Source organism: Lissotriton helveticus, chromosome 8 (assembly GCF_964261635.1).
Source record: "Lissotriton helveticus chromosome 8, aLisHel1.1, whole genome shotgun sequence".
Taxonomy (NCBI): Eukaryota; Metazoa; Chordata; class Amphibia; order Caudata; family Salamandridae; genus Lissotriton; species Lissotriton helveticus.
The window spans coordinates 1,174,021,885-1,174,049,235 of NC_136069.1; the positions used below are offsets into that span (position 1 = coordinate 1,174,021,885).

At 45.6% G+C, this 27,351-nt stretch overlaps 1 protein-coding gene across 1 annotated transcript in view; it reads left to right on the forward strand.

Moving 5' to 3' along the window:
- Nucleotides 1-27,351, forward strand: part of TXLNG (taxilin gamma) — a 256,979-nt gene that overhangs the window by 105,029 nt on the left and 124,599 nt on the right. The window contains exon 4 of the mRNA XM_078658098.1: nucleotides 526-696. Within this exon, the coding sequence (XP_078514224.1) occupies nucleotides 526-696 (171 nt within the window). The remainder of the gene's footprint in view (nucleotides 1-525; nucleotides 697-27,351) is intronic.

Consider the following 27,351-nt stretch of genomic DNA (forward strand, 5'->3'; position numbering starts at 1 on the left):
TGGGACATTTATTCCTGGAACACCACAAACTTTCCTTAGTCGCTGCCTGTTTTTCCAAAACTACAATTACCCAGTGAACATTGGGGGTGTTGCCACCTGACAGGTAGTCCTACCTCTTAGAGAATACGGGACTTGTCTGGGTCACGCAACCCCTTAAGCCTCACCCCTGCTCCTGAGTCATCTAATATATTTAGTCAAATTGCTTAACTTCCATTCAGAGTACAGGTATGGAATTTGGGGAATATTCATAATTGTGTAGGCTATTAAAGTCACTATGTTCCCAGGAGAGGAATAAAACGGTGTACCGTGATCATCTACTTTGGCCATAATCAGTAGTGCACCTGCACGATCTTTGTAAAACCGATTTCAAATGACGTAATTTATATTTGATGATTGTCTCCTCTCCAAGTAAATAAAAATATCCGACTATTCACTGGTAGTATGTATCTTTACTTGACTCTGCTGAGGATATAACTTGCTTTGCTTAATTGGGAAGTGATTGTGACTTTCTTCTTCAAACTTCAGCTGGAGGAAAGCAGAAACGTGCAGAAGCAGATGAAGATACTGCAGAAGAAACAAGCCCAAATTATGAAAGAAAAGGTGCATTTGCAGAGTGAAAACAGCAAAGCTATTCTAGCACGAAGCAAACTGGAATCCCTGTGCCGAGAGCTCCAACGTCACAACAAAACATTGAAGGTCAGTGTCTTGGCATTGACGCACTCTGCAATTACACATTAACTGTTTTATTTGCAGTAGTTTATGCATTTCGCCTAGCCATGCTTATTCCAATACTATTATTTGAAGCAATAGTACTAGCTAATTGAGTAATGTTTATCGCTTTTTGTTTTTCTACGGTTCTAATTTTGCTTAAAGCATACAAATGTTTTGCATTATCTGAGCGAATTATGCACCCTTGTACCGAAAATGCTCACTGTTGCATGCATAAAATCGATACATTAGATTTATTAACAAAGACTTTAGAAAGTCCTCTTGTTTGCGCTCAGATTAACACCAAAAATTGAATTTTGCGCATAAATAATGTGCAAATTTTTATTTTTTTTCAAAAATTGACTTCCCAAGCAAGTCAACAGGGTTTGCATTTAAGAAACGTTTCGCCCCGTGCTGGCCTTTTGACAGATTAAGATGAAAATGCATGCATTGAGGCACAAAACCGCTTACAGAATTGTGATTTTTAACGTTTTGTTTGAAAAAATAGAGGTGAAATTTTATAGTATTTGCACAGTGTAGGTTTTTATCTATAAAGCATTTGGGAAATACATGATTTACTAGTCAAAGTATTATATAATTAGTTTATCTGTTTACTTAGTTAAAAAGAAAAGGGAAACTAGAACAACCCTAGAGCAAAGCCTGTAGTTCTATTTTATTTTATTGCAAGCATATGCCATAAAAGTAAAAAGATGGAGTGGGGGTGCTCCAACAAAAGCATGGCAGCCGTATGCGTGCAATAACATTTTTTAATTAAAATAAATATAATCATTGCATATAATTTGAATAGTGTAGGAAGCTGGTGCTCTATATAGTGGATGAAGACGAGGTACGCTGTAAAGAGTCCAGGCATCCCTTATTGGTTTACAGAGGCAAAATTGATAACACTAAATGCTCTCTCTTGTGGTAGTGTGGGTCTGCAGTTTAGGCTTTATCAGAGGGTAGTGCTAAGCATTTGTACTCACCAAGAGGCATTAACTGATACACACAGCAGAATAAATCAGAGACCAATTTAGGAAAATAAGTCCTGTTTTTATATAAATTTCAATACCAAGAACTTCATTTTCATATAAGTACTTTTTTTAAATATTGAATTTCACAGGTAAGTAAATAGTTCACTTAAATGCGTCTATGCTCAGTAATGCCTTCCTACGGCAGAAAAGGCATCTATTGCATACATGTATTTACGGTCAGTTTCTGGAGGGGGGTCTCCTTCTGGACTCAGGGTCATAGGTAGCCAAGGTCTAAAGTACCACCAGCACTTAATCTTTATCTGCCCTGGGGCGTCCAGGTGCAGAGGCGCTGGTCGGGTTGGGAGCTTTGCATGCCACCGTGGTAGAAAGAAAGGGGGATACACCTACAAACCAGCTTCGGAGGGTTAAACCATAAGCTTCTCACATACGACTCCGACACTGAAATACATAGTTCTATAAAAATGTATTTGGCAACTAACGATAATGGCTCAGTCGCTATCACCACGGTGTTAGATGCACTGAAGGCGGTTTTAAGGGGTCGGTTCCTAGCCATCGCAGCAGGACTGAACAAGGAAAGGAGAGCTAAGAGGGAGCACATGGAGGGCCAAATAAAGGAGTTGGAGGAGGTCCATCGCCGGACAGTGGCAGACTAAACCTGTCTGCTACTTAACATGTAAAGGGAATGATTACTTGAAATGGCAAGAGGCCAATTGCAAATGAATAGGAGACCTTTTTGACAAACAAGGTGTTATGGACTTTTCTCAGCTGGTTTCGGGATTTGGGATCCCCAGGGAAGCGTACTGGCAATATTTGGCGTTGTGCCATTGGCTCACCCAACCCTAGGTACATCGTCATGCAGGTCTGGTTCATCACCCGTAACTCCAACAAACACTTACTGTCAGACATCTCCACTTTTTTAAACAAACCTAAAAAGAATGCTAAATCCCCTGCGCAGCATAGGTGGAAATAAGAATTGGAGCGGGAATTGTCCCTGACGGAATGGCTGGACATTATTCATAGTGCCAGGGCTTCCTCCTGTAGCACTGTGGGTAAGGAATGTTTTTAAAAATTGCGCATTACTGGTACTAAACCCCAGCACGAACTGCCCAGTGGAAACCACGAGGAGGAGATCTCTGTTGGCGCAGATGTGGACAGATGGGCACACTAACACACATTCTCTGGCAGTGCCCCAAGATACAGACCTTTTGGGATTCAATCTTACCGGACATTGACAGCATCTACCACACTGAACTCCTTAGATTCCCCAGCTACATCCTACTGGGACTTCCTAACCCCCTTACAGTTCCCCTTAGGTCCTGCAGGGTCAGAGCGATCACCTTAACATTAGGAGCGGCTAAGCAGATGTTACTATCCAGATCGGGTACAGAGGAAATCCCAACTAAACTGGACTGGCTTCATAGAGTCTGGGAGGTGGTGGGCATGTAGAGTAGCACAGCCGGGCTCTCCAGAACGTTACCCAAATTTTACACGACATGGGGCTTCACCATTGCCTATTTATCCGCTGAATTTGTAGAACTCGCGATACCTGTGGGTTCTCAGGCTTCCCCTTTCGCCTCCCACCGAAGAAAAACCTACCCACGAGGAGGGGGTGTACCCCACTTGCGTGAATCCTGCCCAGTCGAGATTTCTAAGGTACAGGCCTCTGACTTATCTTTTGTATCTGATTTCCTTCTCTTTACTTTCTACAGCACTCTCCTAACTTTTCTTATTCCCCACCGGCCAACGGTTGTAGGTGGGTGTTTTGTTTAACTTTGCAACTTAAAACTGAAATAAAATGATTTAAACCATAAAAAGAATACTGAGCGATTTGAAGAGGATCCTCTGTTCGATGCGTAACCAATAAAGGTCCCTGAGGGCACTGAAGGCGAAGGATCTCCGAGGTCTATTAAGAGTCAGTTTGGCTGTAGCAACCTGAACTCTGTGCAGTTTCTTAATCCAATAGTTAGGGGCTCCCAGGAGGAGGGCATTCCAGTAATCCAATCTGCTAAGCACTACACATCGGCAATTAGGGATTTGGCTTGGACAGGTAGCATTGGGAAAAGCTTATTAAGACTCTGAAGGAGAGCAAAGCAAACCCCTGCTACACCATTGACTTGCTTTTCAAGAGAAGGATCATCACCTAGAATAACTCAAAGGTTCCGAACCTTCTTTGAAAAACCGAGTGGAGTCCAAGTGGGGAAAGGCCAAAGATTGGAGGGCAGAGGCACCGGAACCTTACTGGTTGAGCAGCAGAGGAGCTCTGTTTTGCCTCCATTTATTTTCAGCAAATTTGCACTCATCCAATTTGAAATATCCGTAACGCAGGCCTGAAAGTTGTTGGAAGTATCAGACTGATTTGTTAGTGAGTGACCAAATCAGCTGAGTACCGTCTTCATAGTTGAGTACAGTGATCTTATAGGTTTTGCTAAATGAGATCAATGGCTTGATATAGACATTAAACAAGATTGGATTGAGTGACGAGCCATGTGGGACTACATGTGGAATATTACTGAAACTAGAGCAGAAGGCAGATAAAGCCATGGCTTGGCAACAGTCTTGTAGGTGTGACTTTAGCCATTTTGAAACAAGACCACCAACACCTACCGGGGCTAAACTAGTAAGCAGGGTGTGATGGTTCACCATGTCATAGGCGGCTGACAGGTCGAGAAGGACGAGCACCATCAGCTGGCCATTGTCCACCATCCTACGAATTTCATCAGTGGCATTGAGTAAGGCAGTCTCAGTGCCGTGGCCTGGCCTAAAGTCAAATTGCTCATCATCTAACAGTAAGTGGTCCGCGAAAGGATTTTACGGACGTATCATTTGAAGATCTTTATTGGGAATGGGAGGTGGGCAATTGGCCTGTAATTAGCTAAGATCGTAGGGTCAGCTGATGCTTTTTGCATCAGTGGCTTGACTGTACCGTTTTCCGGCATGCAGGAACCACACCTGATTCAACGGACTGGTTACAAAGTTGTAACAGTGGAGACAGTAACTCATCGTCCCATTTTGTTCCATCGATTGGGAGGAAGGGGGTCCAAGGGAGATCTGGACCTGATGGACGTGAACAATGTGAAAGCCTTCCTTGGACATTAAATCAAAACTTTCCAACCTAGCTATGGGGATTTCATGAGGCTGTCAATTGTCGTTTTGGAGTCTAAAAGATTCGGGAATGGCATTGTTGGGTGGAATGGTGTCAAGCGTCAGTAATTCCATCCAAAGGAGGCATCTCCGACTCCTGAGAGCTGTTATTCTTTTAAGATCATCCTGGTCCTATCCTGACCTTATCCTCAAAGCAGACTGCTAAATCATCGCACAGCTTCTGTGTGTGAATGTGTTATGTCTTGCCTCAGACAGGACGGATTTGAAAGGTCACAAAAAGTGTCAAAGATCTTTTTTGCATTATTCGAGACAGCTGAGACTAGACTGCAGCATTAATCGGCCTTTCCTTTCCTGACTTGCTTTTTATAGTCATTTAAAGCAATCTTCAGTTAGTGTTTATATTCAACAAAGTAGTACCCCGCCATTTTCTTTCAAGCTGCCTACAGATTAATTTAGTCTCCTTTTAAAGTCACACTGTTCCAAGTGGCATATAGGTGTGTGCAAGTTTTTTAAAAAAGTTCCTTTTATTAACACAGAAAGGAAGTGCATCTCATGACAGTTATTTTGACGTACCATGAGTGTGCAAGGTTTTTTTTCACAACGAAATTTTTATTATTCAATTGAGTTTAAGCAGAGCAAAAGGCGTGGTTCTCCACAATCAGGAGAGCGCCACCAAACATTGCAGCATAGTGTACACTCATCATAACAAAACCAAGGAAAAGGAGAAGAAATCAAAGTAAGGATCCCCCTCCCCTACCCCTGTCCCCCCCAACAACTCCCAATGCCCAACTCCCCCACTAACCTTCCCTTATCCCACCCTAACCCTATGCACGTGCAGTAGACACATATTATCATCGGTCGTAAGGCATGACACAGTAAGGAGGCACTCAGGTACCTCTGTCTATAACTCTTCCTCATGTACCACCGGGGGATCAAGAAGCAGCCCCCTGTACTCCGCCCATCTCTTCCAGATCTTAAAGTACTTATGAGGGCAGCCTCTCGCCTCAAACACCGGTTGTTCCAGTCCCATATAAAAATCCAGACCAGCCTTCCATGCACACAGGGGGGGGGGCCCGGACACCCTTCCACGCTCTGGCTAGATCTCGCTTGGCCACTATTAGGCCCAGTAGCAATAGGTGGCGCTTGTAGATGTTCCCACCCACGCCCTCGAGTATGTGGAGTAAGCCCAACCGGTGAGTGCGTGGGAGGTCCCATCCCAAGACTTCAGACAAGCAATTCCATACGCCCCTCCAGAATCCAATCAGTCTAGGGCATGACCACACTGTATGCAGCAGTGTACCCACAGCCGCGCCACACCGCAGACACTCCGACGAGCCAATCAGACCAGCCTTCCAGAGCCTCTCTCGTGTATAATAAGACCTATGAAGGTACTTGAATTGGATTAGGCGAAGCCGCATCGCTATTGCGGTTCCGCGTGGGGACTCCAGGGCCTCCCTCCAGTCATCGTCATCTAGGGGACCTATGTCAGCCTCCCAAGCTGCTTTCAAAGGTAGCAAGGTAGAAGAGCAGTGGGTCACCATCGTCTGATAAATGCGAGAGATCTTCTTATCACCAAGGTCCCCCATGAATACCTTAGCTTCAATGGGGCTAAACAAAGGGAGCGAGTCGAGGTTCGCGACACTGGGCGTGAGTGCATGCCGGAATTGCAAGTAGCGAAAGACCTGGGTCTGGGGCATACTGAACTCAGCGCTAAGGTCCTGGAAGGACTTAAGAGTAGTCCCGGACATGACCTGTCCCAACGTTGATATCCCGACTGCATCCCAGCCATCAAATCCCGAGAGTGTCATCAGGCCGGGGAGTTGACCATTATGCCACAACGGTGTCTCAGCAGTTAGCCTACCCCACCAACCCATACGACGTAACGCCTGCCGCCACACAGCAAAGACTACTCTCGTAACGCATGGCAGTGCCCGCCGCAGCCGGGCCGAGTAGAGCACCGTGTGCAACGTATGGTCGCCCATCAATGAGCGCTCCAGGGCATATGCCGGGTCTCCTCTGTCGCCATACCACCACTCATTGAGTATGAGCAGCTGTGAGGCCTGATAATATGACAACAGATCTGGGGTGGCCAAACCTCCACAATACGTGGAGAGGAAGCACGTCTTCAGGGCCACTCTGGCCGCGCCCCCAGCCCACAGAAAGCGACTCAGGGTAGAATTAACTTGTCGGAACCACTGGGGAGGGATGGGATGAGGGTAGTTCTGTAATTGGTACAATAGACGGGGAAGAGCCACCATCTTGAATATCGCCGATTTACCAAAAATGGTTAAAGGCATCCGAGACCAAGTTTTAACATCCTCTTGAACCTTATCCCACACAGGTACGATATTACGCTCCCACGTAACACGGGTGGATTCTGAAAGGAACACCCCCAAATATTTCAAACCGTCGGTCGCCTGCCGTAAGCCTGACGCCCAGAGGCCCACCTCCGCCCCGCCTCCTAGCACCCAGAGGGTAGATTTGCCTAAACTCAAGCAAAGACCCGAGACTTCTCCAAACACTCGCATAATTTCTAACACTCGGGCCCCGAGCGATCCAAGTCAGTAAGAAAGAAGAGGACGTCGTCCGCATACAAGGCAATCCTATCAAAAAGGGTTTCAGACCAAACAAAACCCCGGAGCTGTGCGTCTATGCGTACCCAAGACGCTAGAGGCTCCATAGCTAGAGCAAACAAGTACGGGGACAGCGGGCACCCCTGACGGGTCCCCCGTCCAATGGAGAATACCCCCGACGTGGCCCCAGCGACCCGAACGGATGCCGTGACGTCTGTATAAAGCAACGAGATGTACGACAGAAGCACAGGGCCCAGGTTGAGGCGAGACAGGAGCGCGAAAAGGTACGTCCAGCTGACGGAATCAAACGCCTTATGAATGTCCGCTAATAACAAAGCCGCCTCCTCTCCCAGGACTCCCATCGCGTCCACCGCTGCTTGCGCTCGCCGGATGTTGTGCCGCGTCGCCCGATGGGGCATAAAGCCTGCTTGGTCCGGATGGACTAAGTCCGCCATATAGGGGAGTAAGCGATTCGCTAGTGCCTTTGCTAGAATCTTGACTTCTATATTCAGTAACGAGATGGGGCGATAAGAGTCGTGTCTGTCAGGGGGTTTGCCAGGTTTTTGAAAAACCACGATTTCGGCGTGGCACCAGTCAGGTGGCAATCTGCCCCGCTCCCGTGCAGCCTCCAGAGTAGAACGGTAATGGGACCCAAGGAGAAGCTGGAATTTCTTAAAAAATTCACAAGGGTAGCCATTCGGACCCGGTACCTTACCAACATTAAGTTGGCCCAGTGCCTCCCCAAGTTCCTCGGCCGTAAGTGGAGCATCTAGTTCCTGCCTGGCCTCATCAGACACCGCCCGAGGCGGCAAGTCGTCAATAAATTTAGCCACATCCTCAGCGCGGAGACTGTCTCGTGGGGCATACTGTGACCTAAAATAGTCGGCGAAACTCGCTGCAAGCTCGGCCGGCTCTGTAATCGTCACTCCGTCCTCAGCAGTGAGGCCCGGCAGCGTGATCGGCTGGAGACGCTGCTGACACAACCTATGGAGCATGGTACTGGACTTGTCTCCCCACTGGTATATCCTGCTCCGCGTGGCCAGCCACGCCTGTTTAGCCTCGTCCATCAAGAGAGAGGCATAGGACTGCTGCGCCTGGAGAAGCAGCCGTACCGCTACCTCATCTCCTCCTCCCCGACTCTGCTGTTCTAGTTCTTCCACGAGTTTAGCAGCCGTAGTGGTCGACTCCCGACGTTTACGGCGGGCTTCAGCACACCACGCAATATCCACCCCCCTTATAGTAGGTTTCATGGCCTCCCATACTACTACAACGTCCATATCATCTACTAGGTTTTCCCGCCAGTAGTGTGCAACAGCTTCCCGCAGGTGTTGGACATAAGAGGGCTGCTGGAGATGCCACGAGGACATCCTCCATCGGAAAGGTTGCCTCTTCGTAAGCAGGTCTATCGTAACTGAAACTGGGGAGTGGTCCGAGAGCCCCCTCGGAAGCATCGCAGCGCTGCGCACCCTACTCAGACAGACGGCAGGCACAAACACATAATCCAGTCTCGAGAACGAGCCATGCACTGCAGAGACATACGTGTATTCGCGCGCTGTCGGATGCAGATGTCGCCACACATCTACCCATCCTAATCCCTCAACCATGGCCTGCAACCGGATAGGGGAACTTGGAGCAGGGCCAGCAAGCACTCCCCGCTGCCTCTGACGGTCCACACTCACATCCATCACCTCATTCCAATCGCCTCCAATCACCGCCAAGGACTCCGGGATATCATCCCACACCGTAAACAGCTTCTCGGACAGGGCCCACTGCAGAGGGGGGGGGGGGGCATACACACTTCCAAATACAACCGGTTCCTTGCCCACCATGCCCTTGACGAATACAAAGCGGCCTTGAGGGTCAGCCCACTGCTTCTCATGGACGTATGCAACTCTGCGATGCACCAGTATAGCAACACCCCTAGAGCCCCTGACAAAACCGGCATGAAATACCTGATGATATCCAAACCTCTGCAAGCTAAGTACCTTAGAGCCCATCATGTGAGTTTCTTGGAGCAGGAGTACATCAGCGGCCTCTCTCTTCCCCCAACGCAAGACTGCCCCCCTTTTAATTACATCCAGCATCCCCCTGACATTCCAAGTGATTATTCGTAGGGACTCCCGGGGGAGTCTGTGAGGTAAGTCAGCCATAGTCAATCGAGGTCCAACATGTCGGCCCCCCGTGCCATCTCCACACACCGTGTATTTCTTCCAGGTCTTTAACAAACAGCACGTGCATTTCCCCTCCCCACCCGTCCCAGACCCTCCCAACAACAACAGGAACTACTCTGGCACACCCTACAGTTTCAGTCATCTCTGTTCCTACATGTCCTACCCCCAACCCCTGCCTCCAACACCCCCCACCCCAATACCTCATAGAACATTGAAGTACCTGTCGCGGCATGGGCCGCCCCGGGCCCAAAACAGAGGGCCCAAGACCAACCATACCAATGGATCCCAACACCCCTTAAGAACTGCAATTCCCACCCTTCCCCTAACCAACACCCACTTTGCGTGGTAGTTGGAGGCCCTATCTAGGCACCCCCAGACCCCTATCCGCCACCACCATTACAAGTAAACCATCCCCAAGAACAAGCACTATGAACATCGCCCACACTTCTAGGGACGAGGCCCGGCCACGGACCCTCCGGCAGCTCAAGTGCACCGCAGCAGCGCAGTGTCGCCCATGGGCTCACGAATTGTCCTCGGAGTGGTCGGACGCCATAGTCTCACTGGCACGAGTCACGCTGGCTGAGACGGATCTCTTCCTCGACCTGGACCTCCGCGGTCTGTCCGTTCGGGCCGGCTGGCCCCTCCGCTCCTGCGACGAACCTCCAGGGGCATCAGGATTTAGACCCGGCTGGGCATGGGGTCTGATCTGCACAGATTCGTCAGTCCACCTGAAAACATCCTCAGGAGAGTCGAAGAAATGGGTTCGGGACTGATAAACAACCCGCAGGCGGGCCGGGTACAGCAGGGAATATTGGATCTTCAATCCACGCAGTTTGGCCTTAGCATCCAAGAAGGAACGACGCTGCTGCTGCACTAACCTGGTATAGTCAGGGAAGATCATGATCTTCCGGTTCTCGTACACAATGGAGTCTCTGGCCCTCGCCTCACGTAGAATCACATCCCGATCATGATAGTTCAACAGTCTGGCGATTACAGCTCGGGGTCGTTCTCCTTCCGGCGGTCGCTGCGTTAATGCGCGATGTGCACGTTCAATCACAAAACACAAAAAACAAGGTGGACAATGCACTGCGTTGTTACGTGAAAGAATTTTAAGTGTTCATTTTTTTAGTACTTGATTTTTTTTAAAGGTGCTCCAACTGGTGGCGTAACCGTCCGTTTACGCCAAAATATAAGCTATAAGTATGTGTGAACAAATCAATGCGCACATCCCAGTATTTGGGCACTCCCTCTGGTTCAAAGATAAAGACTCCGATGAATTTCAAAAATTTATTTGAATTGAATTGAATTTCATGTTTTCATAAGTCTTTCATTAATGGATTATTTGCATCCAGTTAATTAGGCTCTACACAAAATCAACATTGCTCTAATGCATTTCGAGTCGATAACCCTTTTTCAAGGAGCTCTGTAAGAAATGAGAACGATCTACATTTGTATCAGCGTAGCATTAACAGATAATTGTATACAAAACAAACAATTCCCAATGGTGAATATAAACAAACAAAAGTCTGTGCGTAAAAAATGCAGAGGTAACCATTACACCTGAAATGAACTGTCAAGTTGGCTCAAATGTGCAAGAAAATAGTCGGTGCACCCAGAAGGGAGAAACAGGGTATGTAAGCGGGTAGCAGGTAGCAACAATAGGAAAAACGAATGAGAAAATGCTCACGTGTATGTCGGGCTGAAATGTCGTGCTGGGCGGATCAAAAAGTGAAAAGGAAATGGTTAGGGAAACGCTCGAAGAGCGGGTACAAGTAGGTTTAAGGCTCACTACTAAATGCTGTCGAGGCTTACCAAAGCAGGAATCTAGGGGGGGACTGTCAAAGTCTCCGGGTCAGTGAGTTGCAGCGTGAAGTCGCCGGGTTGAAGTGAAGAGTCTCTGATGAAGCTGACTCTATGTAAGCGCGGGGCAAGGAGAGTGGTCATGATAATCAAAGAAGGACTAACGCATGGTGACTTTAAGCGCCATGTTGGAACGGGTGATGCAGCGTGAGAGTGGAGTAGAAGGGGAGATGTGAGGGAAGCTGAACAGACTCATCAGGCGGTAAAGAAGTGAAAAAATAAGGAATAAGACAGTAATGTCAAAGAGGAGTGAAAGAAACATACCAAGGAACGGGTAAAATAGCAATGTAAACAATAAATACATAAACATCTCTGTGAACTCGCACAATTATGAATGTGTCCTTATATACCCAGCCGGGTATTTATAGAAAGCAGCTTAGTTCAATACGGTCATTAAGACCAAAAGGTTTATAAGATTGTAGACGATAAATCCATGAGGTTTCTCTTTGAAGAAGGAACTTGTTGTTGTCTCTTCCTTCTTTTTTATCCACAGTTTCAAGAACCATGAATTTAAGCTGTGCCACAGTATGATGATTTTCCATAAAATGTACAGCCACACTTGATTTTGCTTGTTTTGTCCTGATGTTAGATTTATGTTCATTCAATCTGACTTTGATTTTCCGCTCAGTTTTTCCTATGTAGATCTTTCCACAAGGACATTTGAGGAGATAGATCAGGTTGGACGAATCACACGTTGCATTAACTTTCACCTTAATTTCTGTGCCTCTCATTGGGTGGTTGATTTTGTTGCCAGTAATGATGTTGTTGCAGTTGTTGCAATTAAGGCACGGTTTTGTGCCTCTGTAGGTGGGTTGAACAGATGTTTCTTTCGACAGGATCTCCTTGAGGTTGTTAGCTCGAGTGTATGCGAAGATCGGGGGGTTTTTGAACATTTCTTTGAAATCTGGTTCCGATGCCAGAATTCTCCAATGTTGTAGGATGATCTTCTTGTATCTTCCACTCAATGTGGAGTATTTGGAAACGACTACCATCCGGTTTGTCTCTTTTTTGGTTGTCTTCTTAAGAGCTGTTTCGCGTTTGATCCCAGATACTTTTCTCCTTGCTTCCTCTGTGGTTTTTTCTGGGTAGCCTCTGGCGATGAATCTTAGACTCATTTCATCGATCCTTTGAACATATGTATCCGGATTGGATACTATGCGTTTTAATCGCAGCATTTGGCTGTATGGGAGATGGCGCTTCAGTGAATGTTGGTGAAAACTTGCAAAGTGCAACGTATTGTTGCGGTCGGTTGGTTTCCTGTAGAGATCTGTGATTAGACCAGTGTCAGATCTGGTGATAAGTACATCCAGGAAGTTAATTTGAGAATCATCAAGATTCCATGTCATTTGTATTCGGTGATCTTTGGTGTTTAAATTGTTGAGTTCATCTTCCAACATGGTTCTAGTGCCTTTCCACACAAAGAATAAATCGTCGATGTAACGGACGTACATCAATAAATTGTTGGTCCAAGCTGGGTTTTCATAGATATGCTGCTGTTCGAAATCAGACATGTAAATATTAGCATACGCCGGTGCAGCGCAGTTGCCCATGGACATCCCAGATGATTGTTGGAACCAGTGGTTATTGTGGCAGAAGTAGCTATGGTAGAGAGTGTAAATCATAAGCTCCATGAGGAATACTTTCAAAGCTTCTGAGATGTTGCTGTGTGCTAGAATCTTTTCAATGGCTTCAATTCCACCTCCATGTGGAATCGAGGTGTACAAGCTGTTCACGTCCGCGGTGCAGAAGATGAGGTTGTCATTTTGATTTATTTTGATTTCCGACAATTTGAGTATGAATTCCGTTGTATCTTTCACGTAACTTTTCAGTTCTTTAACAAACGGTTGGAGATACCGATCAAGGAATTTCCCCACGGGCTCGTGGAGGGATCCCTTAGTGGACACAATTGGCCGCATTGGTGGGTCCTTCAGGTTTTTGTGGATTTTGGGTAATAGAGTTATGGTGGGACTTCTTGGGAAATCTACCAATAAAAAATTTTTGGTACGCTCATCAATGGTTCCTTTATCATGAGCTTCGTTGATGATCGATACTAGTGCGGCTTTATACAGGTTCGTGGGGTTAGATTCTAGTGGAATGTAGGTGTCGGATTTCCCGATGTGTTCATTCATTTTGGCATTGTACATACTAGAATTCATAACGACGAGAGCTCCGCCTTTATCTGCCTTAATGCATTTGATCGATTTATTGTTGGCAATTTTTTTCAATGTGTCATTGTCTTTCTGTGTCAGATTTCTGGTCATGGTTTTTTTCTTGAAGTTTATTTTTCCCAGATCCTGTTTGACTAGGGTCTCAAAAGTGTCTATACTTTTGTGGCTGACCGGTGGTATATATGAACTTGTGGGGCGTAGTCCACAAAGTAGATCCGGTTTTTGATCAGATGATGGTGGAATTACATTTTCAAAAAAATGTCGTAACCTTAATTTTCTGGTTAACTTAAACGTGCTGGTCTCCAATTCCAGTTGATTAGTGAATGAAGTAGGAATAAATGACGTGCCTTTCTGTAGAAGCTCAATCTCATGTCGCGATAATTCGGTATCGGAGATGTTAATAACTAGCGATTCTGTTTCTTTTTTTCCTTCTTGGAGCCTCTTGTGTTTGGAACTTCTGGTTCCTTTTCTCTTACTTCGCCTGGGTCGTCGGTTGCTCGGTGGCCTTTCTCTAAAAAAGGACCACTATCAGATGTGGAGGCGCTCTCATCCGCTTGTGCTCTATCTTGTTGTTGACCCCTATTTGTATCATAGGGTGTCTTTTTGGTTTGCCTACTCGAGGTGTCACTCCCAGAGGAGGAGGTATCGGTGTGTTGGCTCGTAGGTTTGTTGCGGCGGCGTTGGGCGTAGATGTCAGCCCAGGTATATACCTCATCTAGTTGATAATCCAATGTGTCACGTTTGAACTTCCTAAGTTTCCTATCATTGATGTCCTTAGTATGTTTTTCTAATTGTGTTTTGATGTCTTCTAACATTTGTGAAATGTCTTCAGTTGATTTAAAGGCCTCAAGTTCTTTCTCTACCTCTTTGATTTCATTGGTTAGCTCAATCAGAATATTGGACAATTCTTCTATAATAAGTAATATAAGATCTAGACTACACTTATTAAGGATAGCGTTCCACTTGGCTTGGAAGTTTTTTGAGTTCTTGCACAAGGATGGTTTGAGTGCGATTCTCAGTCCACGGGGAATGCGGAGCGCTTGGTGATATTTTACTAAAGTTTTTGCATGCAATTGCTGGTTGATACGACGTTTGGATAAATATAAGAGATGTTTGACACATTGTTCTCTTGTGCGAGTGCTGGATTCCTGTGATACGTCATCCTGGATTAATGCGTAGATACGTTCCTTTTCCTCATCTCCGTATGCTAGGAGGTTGGCTCTTGCTTCAGTAGACTTTGAAATGGTCTCGTATTGCATTTTAGATGCGTGCTATTGCCTTTGGGGCGGAAGAACTGTTAGATTAAAAAAACAAGGTGGGCAATGCACTGCGTTGTTACGTGAAAGAATTTTAAGTGTTCATTTTTTTAGTACTTGATTTTTTTTAAAGGTGCTCCAACTGGTGGCGTAACCGTCCGTTTACGCCAAAATATAAGCTATAAGTATGTGTGAACAAATCAATGTGCACATCCCAGTATTTGGGCACTCCCTCTGGTTCAAAGATAAAGACTCCGATGAATTTCAAAAATTTATTTGAATTGAATTGAATTTCATGTTTTCATAAGTCTTTCATTAATGGATTATTTGCATCCAGTTAATTAGGCTCTACACAAAATCAACATTGCTCCAATGCATTTCGAGTCGATAACCCTTTTTCAAGGAGCTCTGTAAGAAATGAGAACGATCTACATTTGTATCAGCGTAGCATTAACAGATAATTGTATACAAAACAAACAATTCCCAATGGTGAATATAAACAAACAAAAGTCTGTGCGTAAAAAATGCAGAGGTAACCATTACACCTGAAATGAACTGTCAAGTTGGCTCAAATGTGCAAGAAAATAGTCGGTGCACCCAGAAGGGAGAAACAGGGTATGTAAGCGGGTAACAGGTAGCAACAATAGGAAAAACGAATGAGAAAATGCTCATGTGTATGTCGGGCTGAAATGCCGTGCTGGGCGGATCAAAAAGTGAAAAGGAAATGGTTAGGGAAACGCTCGAAGAGCGGGTACAAGTAGGTTTAAGGCTCACTACTAAATGCTGTCGAGGCTTACCAAAGCAGGAATCTAGGGGGGGACTGTCAAAGTCTCCGGGTCAGTGAGTTGCAGCGTGAAGTCGCCGGGTTGAAGTGAAGAGTCTCTGATGAAGCTGACTCTATGTAAGCGCGGGGCAAGGAGAGTGGTCATGATAATCAAAGAAGGACTAACGCATGGTGACTTTAAGCGCAATACGAGACCATTTCAAAGTCTACTGAAGCAAGAGCCAACCTCCTAGCATACGGAGATGAGGAAAAGGAACGTATCTACGCTTTAATCCAGGATGACGTATCACAGGAATCCAGCACTCGCACAAGAGAACAATGTGTCAATGTGTCAAACATCTCTTATATTTATCCAAACGTCGTATCAACCAGCAATTGCATGCAAAAACTTTAGTAAAATATCACCAAGCGCTCCGCATTCCCCGTGGACTGAGAATCGCACTCAAACCATCCTTGTGCAAGAACTCAAAAAACTTCCAAGCCAAGTGGAACGCTATCCTTAATAAGTGTAGTCTAGATCTTATATTACTTATTATAGAAGAATTGTCCAATATTCTGATTGAGCTAACCAATGAAATCAAAGAGGTAGAGAAAGAACTTGAGGCCTTTAAATCAACTGAAGACATTTCACAAATGTTAGAAGACATCAAAACACAATTAGAAAAACATACTAAGGACATCAATGATAGGAAACTTAGGAAGTTCAAACGTGACACATTGGATTATCAACTAGATGAGGTATATACCTGGGCTGACATCTACGCCCAACGCCGCTGCAACAAACCTACGAGCCAACACACCGATACCTCCTCCTCTGGGAGTGACACCTCGAGTAGGCAAACCAAAAAGACACCCTATGATACAAATAGGGGTCAACAACAAGATAGAGCACAAGCGGATGAGAGCGCCTCCACATCTGATAGTGGTCCTTTTTTAGAGAAAGGCCACCGAGCAACCGACGACCCAGGCGAAGTAAGAGAAAAGGAACCAGAAGTTCCAAACACAAGAGGCTCCAAGAAGGAAAAAAAGAAACAGAATCGCTAGTTATTAACATCTCCGATACCGAATTATCGCGACATGAGATTGAGCTTCTACAGAAAGGCACGTCATTTATTCCTACTTCATTCACTAATCAACTGGAATTGGAGACCAGCACGTTTAAGTTAACCAGAAAATTAAGGTTACGACATTTTTTTGAAAATGTAATTCCACCATCATCTGATCAAAAACCGGATCTACTTTGTGGACTACGCCCCACAAGTTCATATATACCACCGGTCAGCCACAAAAGTATAGACACTTTTGAGACCCTAGTCAAACAGGATCTGGGAAAAATAAACTTCAAGAAAAAAACCATGACCAGAAATCTGACACAGAAAGAATATGACACATTGAAAAAAATTGCCAACAATAAATCGATCAAATGCATTAAGGCAGATAAAGGCGGAGCTCTCGTCGTTATGAATTCTAGTATGTACAATGCCAAAATGAATGAACACATCGGGAAATCCGACACCTACATTCCACTAGAATCTAACCCCACGAACCTGTATAAAGCCGCACTAGTATCGATCATCAACGAAGCTCATGATAAAGGAACCATTGATGAGCGTACCAAAAATTTTTTATTGGTAGATTTCCCAAGAAGTCCCACCATAACTCTATTACCCAAAATCCACAAAAACCTGAAGGACCCACCAATGCGGCCAATTGTGTCCACTAAGGGATCCCTCCACGAGCCCGTGGGGAAATTCCTTGATCGGTATCTCCAACCGTTTGTTAAAGAACTGAAAAGTTACGTGAAAGATACAACGGAATTCATACTCAAATTGTCGGAAATCAAAATAAATCAAAATGACAACCTCATCTTCTGCACCTCGGACGTGAACAGCTTGTACACCTCGATTCCACATGGAGGTGGAATTGAAGCCATTGAAAAGATTCTAGCACACAGCAACATCTCAGAAGCTTTGAAAGTATTCCTCATGGAGCTTATGATTTACACTCTCTACCATAGCTACTTCTGCCACAATAACCACTGGTTCCAACAATCATCTGGGATGTCCATGGGCAACTGCGCTGCACCGGCGTATGCTAATATTTACATGTCTGATTTCGAACAGCAGCATATCTATGAAAACCCAGCTTGGACCAACAATTTATTGATGTACGTCCGTTACATCGACGATTTATTCTTTGTGTGGAAAGGCACTAGAACCATGTTGGAAGATGAACTCAACAATTTAAACACCAAAGATCACCGAATACAAATGACATGGAATCTTGATGATTCTCAAATTAACTTCCTGGATGTACTTATCACCAGATCTGACACTGGTCTAATCACAGATCTCTACAGGAAACCAACCGACCGCAACAATACGTTGCACTTTGCAAGTTTTCACCAACATTCACTGAAGCGCCATCTCCCATACAGCCAAATGCTGCGATTAAAACGCATAGTATCCAATCCGGATACATATGTTCAAAGGATCGATGAAATGAGTCTAAGATTCATCGCCAGAGGCTACCCAGAAAAAACCACAGAGGAAGCAAGGAGAAAAGTATCTGGGATCAAACGCGAAACAGCTCTTAAGAAGACAACCAAAAAAGAGACAAACCGGATGGTAGTCGTTTCCAAATACTCCACATTGAGTGGAAGATACAAGAAGATCATCCTACAACATTGGAGAATTCTGGCATCGGAACCAGATTTCAAAGAAATGTTCAAAAACCCCCCGATCTTCGCATACACTCGAGCTAACAACCTCAAGGAGATCCTGTCGAAAGAAACACCTGTTCAACCCACCTACAGAGGCACAAAACCGTGCCTTAATTGCAACAACTGCAACAACATCATTACTGGCAACAAAATCAACCACCCAATGAGAGGCACAGAAATTAAGGTGAAAGTTAATGCAACGTGTGATTCGTCCAACCTGATCTATCTCCTCAAATGTCCTTGTGGAAAGATCTACATAGGAAAAACTGAGCGGAAAATCAAAGTCAGATTGAATGAACATAAATCTAACATCAGGACAAAACAAGCAAAATCAAGTGTGGCTGTACATTTTATGGAAAATCATCATACTGTGGCACAGCTTAAATTCATGGTTCTTGAAACTGTGGATAAAAAAGAAGGAAGAGACAACAACAAGTTCCTTCTTCAAAGAGAAACCTCATGGATTTATCGTCTACAATCTTATAAACCTTTTGGTCTTAATGACCGTATTGAACTAAGCTGCTTTCTATAAATACCCGGCTGGGTATATAAGGACACATTCATAATTGTGCGAGTTCACAGAGATGTTTATGTATTTATTGTTTACATTGCTATTTTACCCGTTCCTTGGTATGTTTCTTTCACTCCTCTTTGACATTACTGTCTTATTCCTTATTTTTTCACTTCTTTACCGCCTGATGAGTCTGTTCAGCTTCCCTCACATCTCCCCTTCTACTCCACTCTCACGCTGCATCACCCGTTCCAACATGGCGCTTAAAGTCACCATGCGTTAGTCCTTCTTTGATTATCATGACCACTCTCCTTGCCCCGCGCTTACATAGAGTCAGCTTCATCAGAGACTCTTCACTTCAACCCGGCGACTTCACGCTGCAACTCACTGACCCGGAGACTTTGACAGTCCCCCCCTAGATTCCTGCTTTGGTAAGCCTCAACAGCATTTAGTAGTGAGCCTTAAACCTACTTGTACCCGCTCTTCGAGCGTTTCCCTAACCATTTCCTTTTCACTTTTTGATCCGCCCAGCACGACATTTCAGCCCGACATACACGTGAGCATTTTCTCATTCGTTTTTCCTATTGTTGCTACCTGCTACCCGCTTACATACCCTGTTTCTCCCTTCTGGGTGCACCGACTATTTTCTTGCACATTTGAGCCAACTTGACAGTTCATTTCAGGTGTAATGGTTACCTCTGCATTTTTTACGCACAGACTTTTGTTTGTTTATATTCACCATTGGGAATTGTTTGTTTTGTATACAATTATCTGTTAATGCTACGCTGATACAAATGTAGATCGTTCTCATTTCTTACAGAGCTCCTTGAAAAAGGGTTATCGACTCGAAATGCATTGGAGCAATGTTGATTTTGTGTAGAGCCTAATTAACTGGATGCAAATAATCCATTAATGAAAGACTTATGAAAACATGAAATTCAATTCAATTCAAATAAATTTTTGAAATTCATCGGAGTCTTTATCTTTGAACCAGAGGGAGTGCCCAAATACTGGGATGTGCGCATTGATTTGTTCACACATACTTATAGCTTATATTTTGGCGTAAACGGACGGTTACGCCACCAGTTGGAGCACCTTTAAAAAAAATCAAGTACTAAAAAAATGAACACTTAAAATTCTTTCACGTAACAACGCAGTGCATTGCCCACCTTGTTTTTTTAATCTAACAGTTCTTCCGCCCCAAAGGCAATAGCACGCATCTAAAATGCAATACGAGACCATTTCAAAGTCTACTGAAGCAAGAGCCAACCTCCTAGCATACGGAGATGAGGAAAAGGAACGTATCTACGCATTAATCCAGGATGACGTATCACAGGAATCCAGCACTCGCACAAGAGAACAATGTGTCAAACATCTCTTATATTTATCCAAACGTCGTATCAACCAGCAATTGCATGCAAAAACTTTAGTAAAATATCACCAAGCGCTCCGCATTCCCCGTGGACTGAGAATCGCACTCAAACCATCCTTGTGCAAGAACTCAAAAAACTTCCAAGCCAAGTGGAACGCTATCCTTAATAAGTGTAGTCTAGATCTTATATTACTTATTATAGAAGAATTGTCCAATATTCTGATTGAGCTAACCAATGAAATCAAAGAGGTAGAGAAAGAACTTGAGGCCTTTAAATCAACTGAAGACATTTCACAAATGTTAGAAGACATCAAAACACAATTAGAAAAACATACTAAGGACATCAATGATAGGAAACTTAGGAAGTTCAAACGTGACACATTGGATTATCAACTAGATGAGGTATATACCTGGGCTGACATCTACGCCCAACGCCGCCGCAACAAACCTACGAGCCAACACACCGATACCTCCTCCTCTGGGAGTGACACTTTGAGTAGGCAAACCAAAAAGACACCCTATGATACAAATAGGGGTCAACAACAAGATAGAGCACAAGCGGATGAGAGCGCCTCCACATCTGATAGTGGTCCTTTTTTAGAGAAAGGCCACCGAGCAACCGACGACCCAGGCGAAGTAAGAGAAAAGGAACCAGAAGTTCCAAACACAAGAGGCTCCAAGAAGGAAAAAAAGAAACAGAATCGCTAGTTATTAACATCTCCGATACCGAATTATCGCGACATGAGATTGAGCTTCTACAGAAAGGCACGTCATTTATTCCTACTTCATTCACTAATCAACTGGAATTGGAGACCAGCACGTTTAAGTTAACCAGAAAATTAAGGTTACGACATTTTTTTGAAAATGTAATTCCACCATCATCTGATCAAAAACCGGATCTACTTTGTGGACTACGCCCCACAAGTTCATATATACCACCGGTCAGCCACAAAAGTATAGACACTTTTGAGACCCTAGTCAAACAGGATCTGGGAAAAATAAACTTCAAGAAAAAAACCATGACCAGAAATCTGACACAGAAAGACAATGACACATTGAAAAAAATTGCCAACAATAAATCGATCAAATGCATTAAGGCAGATAAAGGCGGAGCTCTCGTCGTTATGAATTCTAGTATGTACAATGCCAAAATGAATGAACACATCGGGAAATCCGACACCTACATTCCACTAGAATCTAACCCCACGAACCTGTATAAAGCCGCACTAGTATCGATCATCAACGAAGCTCATGATAAAGGAACCATTGATGAGCGTACCAAAAATTTTTTATTGGTAGATTTCCCAAGAAGTCCCACCATAACTCTATTACCCAAAATCCACAAAAACCTGAAGGACCCACCAATGCGGCCAATTGTGTCCACTAAGGGATCCCTCCACGAGCCCGTGGGGAAATTCCTTGATCGGTATCTCCAACCGTTTGTTAAAGAACTGAAAAGTTACGTGAAAGATACAACGGAATTCATACTCAAATTGTCGGAAATCAAAATAAATCAAAATGACAACCTCATCTTCTGCACCGCGGACGTGAACAGCTTGTACACCTCGATTCCACATGGAGGTGGAATTGAAGCCATTGAAATGATTCTAGCACACAGCAACATCTCAGAAGCTTTGAAAGTATTCCTCATGGAGCTTATGATTTACACTCTCTACCATAGCTACTTCTGCCACAATAACCACTGGTTCCAACAATCATCTGGGATGTCCATGGGCAACTGCGCTGCACCGGCGTATGCTAATATTTACATGTCTGATTTCGAACAGCAGCATATCTATGAAAACCCAGCTTGGACCAACAATTTATTGATGTACGTCCGTTACATCGACGATTTATTCTTTGTGTGGAAAGGCACTAGAACCATGTTGGAAGATGAACTCAACAATTTAAACACCAAAGATCACCGAATACAAATGACATGGAATCTTGATGATTCTCAAATTAACTTCCTGGATGTACTTATCACCAGATCTGACACTGGTCTAATCACAGATCTCTACAGGAAACCAACCGACCGCAACAATACGTTGCACTTTGCAAGTTTTCACCAACATTCACTGAAGCGCCATCTCCCATACAGCCAAATGCTGCGATTAAAACGCATAGTATCCAATCCGGATACATATGTTCAAAGGATCGATGAAATGAGTCTAAGATTCATCGCCAGAGGCTACCCAGAAAAAACCACAGAGGAAGCAAGGAGAAAAGTATCTGGGATCAAACGCGAAACAGCTCTTAAGAAGACAACCAAAAAAGAGACAAACCGTATGGTAGTCGTTTCCAAATACTCCACATTGAGTGGAAGATACAAGAAGATCATCCTACAACATTGGAGAATTCTGGCATCGGAACCAGATTTCAAAGAAATGTTCAAAAACCCCCCGATCTTCGCATACACTCGAGCTAACAACCTCAAGGAGATCCTGTCGAAAGAAACATCTGTTCAACCCACCTACAGAGGCACAAAACCGTGCCTTAATTGCAACAACTGCAACAACATCATTACTGGCAACAAAATCAACCACCCAATGAGAGGCACAGAAATTAAGGTGAAAGTTAATGCAACGTGTGATTCGTCCAACCTGATCTATCTCCTCAAATGTCCTTGTGGAAAGATCTACATAGGAAAAACTGAGCGGAAAATCAAAGTCAGATTGAATGAACATAAATCTAACATCAGGACAAAACAAGCAAAATCAAGTGTGGCTGTACATTTTATGGAAAATCATCATACTGTGGCACAGCTTAAATTCATGGTTCTTGAAACTGTGGATAAAAAAGAAGGAAGAGACAACAACAAGTTCCTTCTTCAAAGAGAAACCTCATGGATTTATCGTCTACAATCTTATAAACCTTTTGGTCTTAATGACCGTATTGAACTAAGCTGCTTTCTATAAATACCCGGCTGGGTATATAAGGACACATTCATAATTGTGCGAGTTCACAGAGATGTTTATGTATTTATTGTTTACATTGCTATTTTACCCGTTCCTTGGTATGTTTCTTTCACTCCTCTTTGACATTACTGTCTTATTCCTTATTTTTTCACTTCTTTACCGCCTGATGAGTCTGTTCAGCTTCCCTCACATCTCCCCTTCTACTCCACTCTCACGCTGCATCACCCGTTCCAACATGGCGCTTAAAGTCACCATGCGTTAGTCCTTCTTTGATTATCATGACCACTCTCCTTGCCCCGCGCTTACATAGAGTCAGCTTCATCAGAGACTCTTCACTTCAACCCGGCGACTTCACGCTGCAACTCACTGACCCGGAGACTTTGACAGTCCCCCCCTAGATTCCTGCTTTGGTAAGCCTCGACAGCATTTAGTAGTGAGCCTTAAACCTACTTGTACCCGCTCTTCGAGCGTTTCCCTAACCATTTCCTTTTCACTTTTTGATCCGCCCAGCACGGCATTTCAGCCCGACATACACGTGAGCATTTTCTCATTCGTTTTTCCTATTGTTGCTACCTGCTACCCGCTTACATACCCTGTTTCTCCCTTCTGGGTGCACCGACTATTTTCTTGCACATTTGAGCCAACTTGACAGTTCATTTCAGGTGTAATGGTTACCTCTGCATTTTTTACGCACAGACTTTTGTTTGTTTATATTCACCATTGGGAATTGTTTGTTTTGTATACAATTATCTGTTAATGCTACGCTGATACAAATGTAGATCGTTCTCATTTGTTACAGAGCTCCTTGAAAAAGGGTTATCGACTCGAAATGCATTGGAGCAATGTTGATTTTGTGTAGAGCCTAATTAACTGGATGCAAATAATCCATTAATGAAAGACTTATGAAAACATGAAATTCAATTCAATTCAAATAAATTTTTGAAATTCATCGGAGTCTTTATCTTTGAACCAGAGGGAGTGCCCAAATACTGGGATGTGCGCATTGATTTGTTCACACATACTTATAGCACGTTCAATCACAAAGCAGGTGGAAAGTGCCCCCGTGGGGAGCCAGCTTTCCAGCCATCCGGTTAGAAACCGCTCCATATTGTCCTTTTCGCATCGTTCCGGAAAGCCAACAAAGCGTAGGTTGTTCCTACGTGCGCGACCTTCAGCATCTTCCACTCGGGTCGCAAGGGCCTTCTGAACGTGTTCCATCGCGGCCATTTTGCGTTTCAAGGTTCCCACATCATCCTCGACCACCGAGATCCTCGACTCCGTCTCGGTAATCCGTTCCACGGCGTTCCGTAGGTCTTGTCGCAGCAGGGTCACGTCCGCACCCACTGCCCCAATCTTTGCGTCCAGCATATCTCTGGACTGGGTGATCGCCGCCATGAGTGCCGCGTTGTCCGGTCCAGCTCCTCCACCCCCACTGGGAGCTCCAGACCCTCCGCTGGGTCCGGTAAACTTGTCTATGGGCCCTTGCTTGGGCGGGCCGCCACCTCCCCTAGTCATAGCCGCGTGAAGCCGTAGGGTTCAGTATCAGGAGGCTCCACAGAGGGGGGGGTTCCTTCCACCGAAGAGTGGGTCCGTCCGTGGTCCCGCAGCCCCTGAAGAGGAAACGGCCCCCAGCCAGGGGTCTATGGAAACTGATCACCAGGCCGTGTCCCTCTCTCCCCCGCTTCCGATTGCTCCGCAGGTCACACAGCGGACCACCCCGGATTCACAGGTCTCGCAGGTCCCCGGGCGTCCCGACTGCCACACCACCAGCCTCGCCAATGACAATCCAAGGGAGGTTCAACGTGGCCCACCGGCCGTCCCTGGCAGGGTCTGCACCCCCAATCGTGATAGGGCCAATGGGTCACCCCAGAAGGCAGCTCAGCGGCGCCCCCCACAACCTGCCGCCACTTCCACCGGCACGGAGGCACCTAAATACCTCCTGTGGTCTGCGTCGGTTCTGTCCGCAGCCGGCCCCGGGAGAGCGCGAAAACCCAGGCCCCGGCTTACCGGCAAGGATGCAGGCCTCCACTCTCCCCAGGTTCTCCAGGTGTGTCCCAAAATCGCAGCGAGGCTGATCAGCACCCAGCCGCTGCACCTTGGAGCCGCCGCCGTTCAGGGTCAGTCCGTCAGCCGAGTGGTCCGCCGGCTCGGTCGGATCTCCCCAGCCACTCCACTGCTGTCGATGTCGGAGGCCCCGAAAATCGAGGTCCCGGTCTTGCGGCCCCAACGTAGGCCTCGTCTCACTCCAGCCTCCTCCAAATGCCAGAGCAGGCACCCACCATAGCCAGAGGGTCCCTCCAGTAGCTCCTCACTCCGCCCGGAAGAAGGGTTCCGCCAGCCCCTGGGGGACGGACATAAGCAGGTCGGCGCGTCGACCCCCCAGCCGGGGAGCGCCAAACTCGAGGTCCCGGCTTTTCCCCGGGGACTAGGCCGCAGACTGCCGCCGCGGTCTTCAGCTCCGCCAGCGATCCGGGAGCACCGAAGGGCACACCGGGCGATACCTCCTGCCCTCTGTACTGCTCGCCAGCTGTTTGGGGAGCGAAACGGGTCTGGAAGCCAGGATTAGTAGTCGGATAAAGAACGGGCCGGTGGGAGCTCTAACAAGCTGCGTCCACCATCGTCGCCCGCGTAGCCACGCCCCCAGTGTGCAAGGTTTTTGACCGTAAATGGAATCGGTTCATCCAGTACGGCTGTGGTTTTACTCTCAAAGATTTGACAATTGTTCTCTATAGAGTTAGAGGAGTTCAAGGCCTTTGAGAAATCTAAGACGGGCCCTGATGAGAACTTATACGTTTGTGTCAAGCCGTACTTTACGTTATGGTTGTTGTGGCACTCTTAAGGTGGTCCGCACTACCGGTATGTAGGTAAAAGGTGATACATGAGTGGTCTGTCCAGCACAGGGGAGTAATATCCTTTACTAGTACCTATCCATCTGGGCAGAAGATAAGATCCAGAGTATGACCACCCAGGTCCGTGGGGTCTTGCATCTGTTGGTGGAGACCAATAATTTCACGGGAGCTCTTAAGATCATTATAGGCCAGGGTTAGGTCTCCTTCGGCCCAGAGATTAAAGTCTCCTAACATAAGAAAGTTAGAGTGGGCCAGGGTCAGATTAGATTTGATATCGCAAAAGGAGGGAAGAAGAGAGGCCAAGGAGTCCCGGGGCCTGTAACAGACAGCCCGACACATGCATTACCCTTCATCACCTTGAGGAGGAAACCTAGCTATTAGATTTCTACAACACCGTCTATAGGAAAGGTGGAGAAGTTCAATTTATCGTTATATAAAATGCCTGTACAACTCCCTTTCTTATTAGGCCGAGGTTTGTGAAATGCCTTAAATCCGTAAGAACATGCTCTGTCGAGGACTGCTGATTCAGGAGTGGTCCAGGTCTCAATGATGAAAATAACATCATACAGGCCAGAGTCAAGCAGTAGATTGATTTCCTCTGCATGCTTTGTCAAGATTTGGCATTTAGCAGACCACATTTCAGGGAACTAGAAGGTTGATCACCACTGGTATTGCTTTTAAGTGTGCATACTGGATTAACTATAGTGGCAGAGGGCAGTAGGAGACACTGCTTACCTATTTGTAGAAGTTGATTTAGAGTGTAGTTAATCCTAGCGTGTTGAGAGACATTTCCACTCGCAGCATGACTGTAGCTGACCACGGTTGGAGTGCAGACCGGCGCAGGTGGGCTTGCCTTTGGCAAAACTAGACCCTGCTTCTTCAGTGCCTGCGGACTGCAGGGGAGTAGCTCCTGTACTCCAAGGGAGATTGCTGGCAATTTGCGATGGGCTGCCAGTCTACTTGGTTTCTTGGTAGTTGCTCAGCTGCAGGGCGAGTTACTTGGTTGTGATTGTCGATACTGGTGCGGCAGGCAGGGTTTGGTGACAAAAGTCCACAGCAGTCTTCGGTTCTTGCTTTTTCACGTCTATTCTTTGTCCTCTTCTTGATCTGTAGAAATCTAAATTCATGGCTTCAGGGGAGCCCCTGAAATACTCAAATTAGGGGCATTAAGGGGAGTGACGGGTAGCAGCGAATGGGTTACTTACCTTTAGGGTGACTACACCCTTTTTATGACCACTTCCTGTGGGAAGTATGCGTAACCCTAACCCAGTGAGCCTAATTCCACCAAAAACTAAGATTGTGGACTTCCCTTTTTCGTATTCGCATCAGGCAGACCACCTCAGGGGTGTAACTAGCCTACCAGGG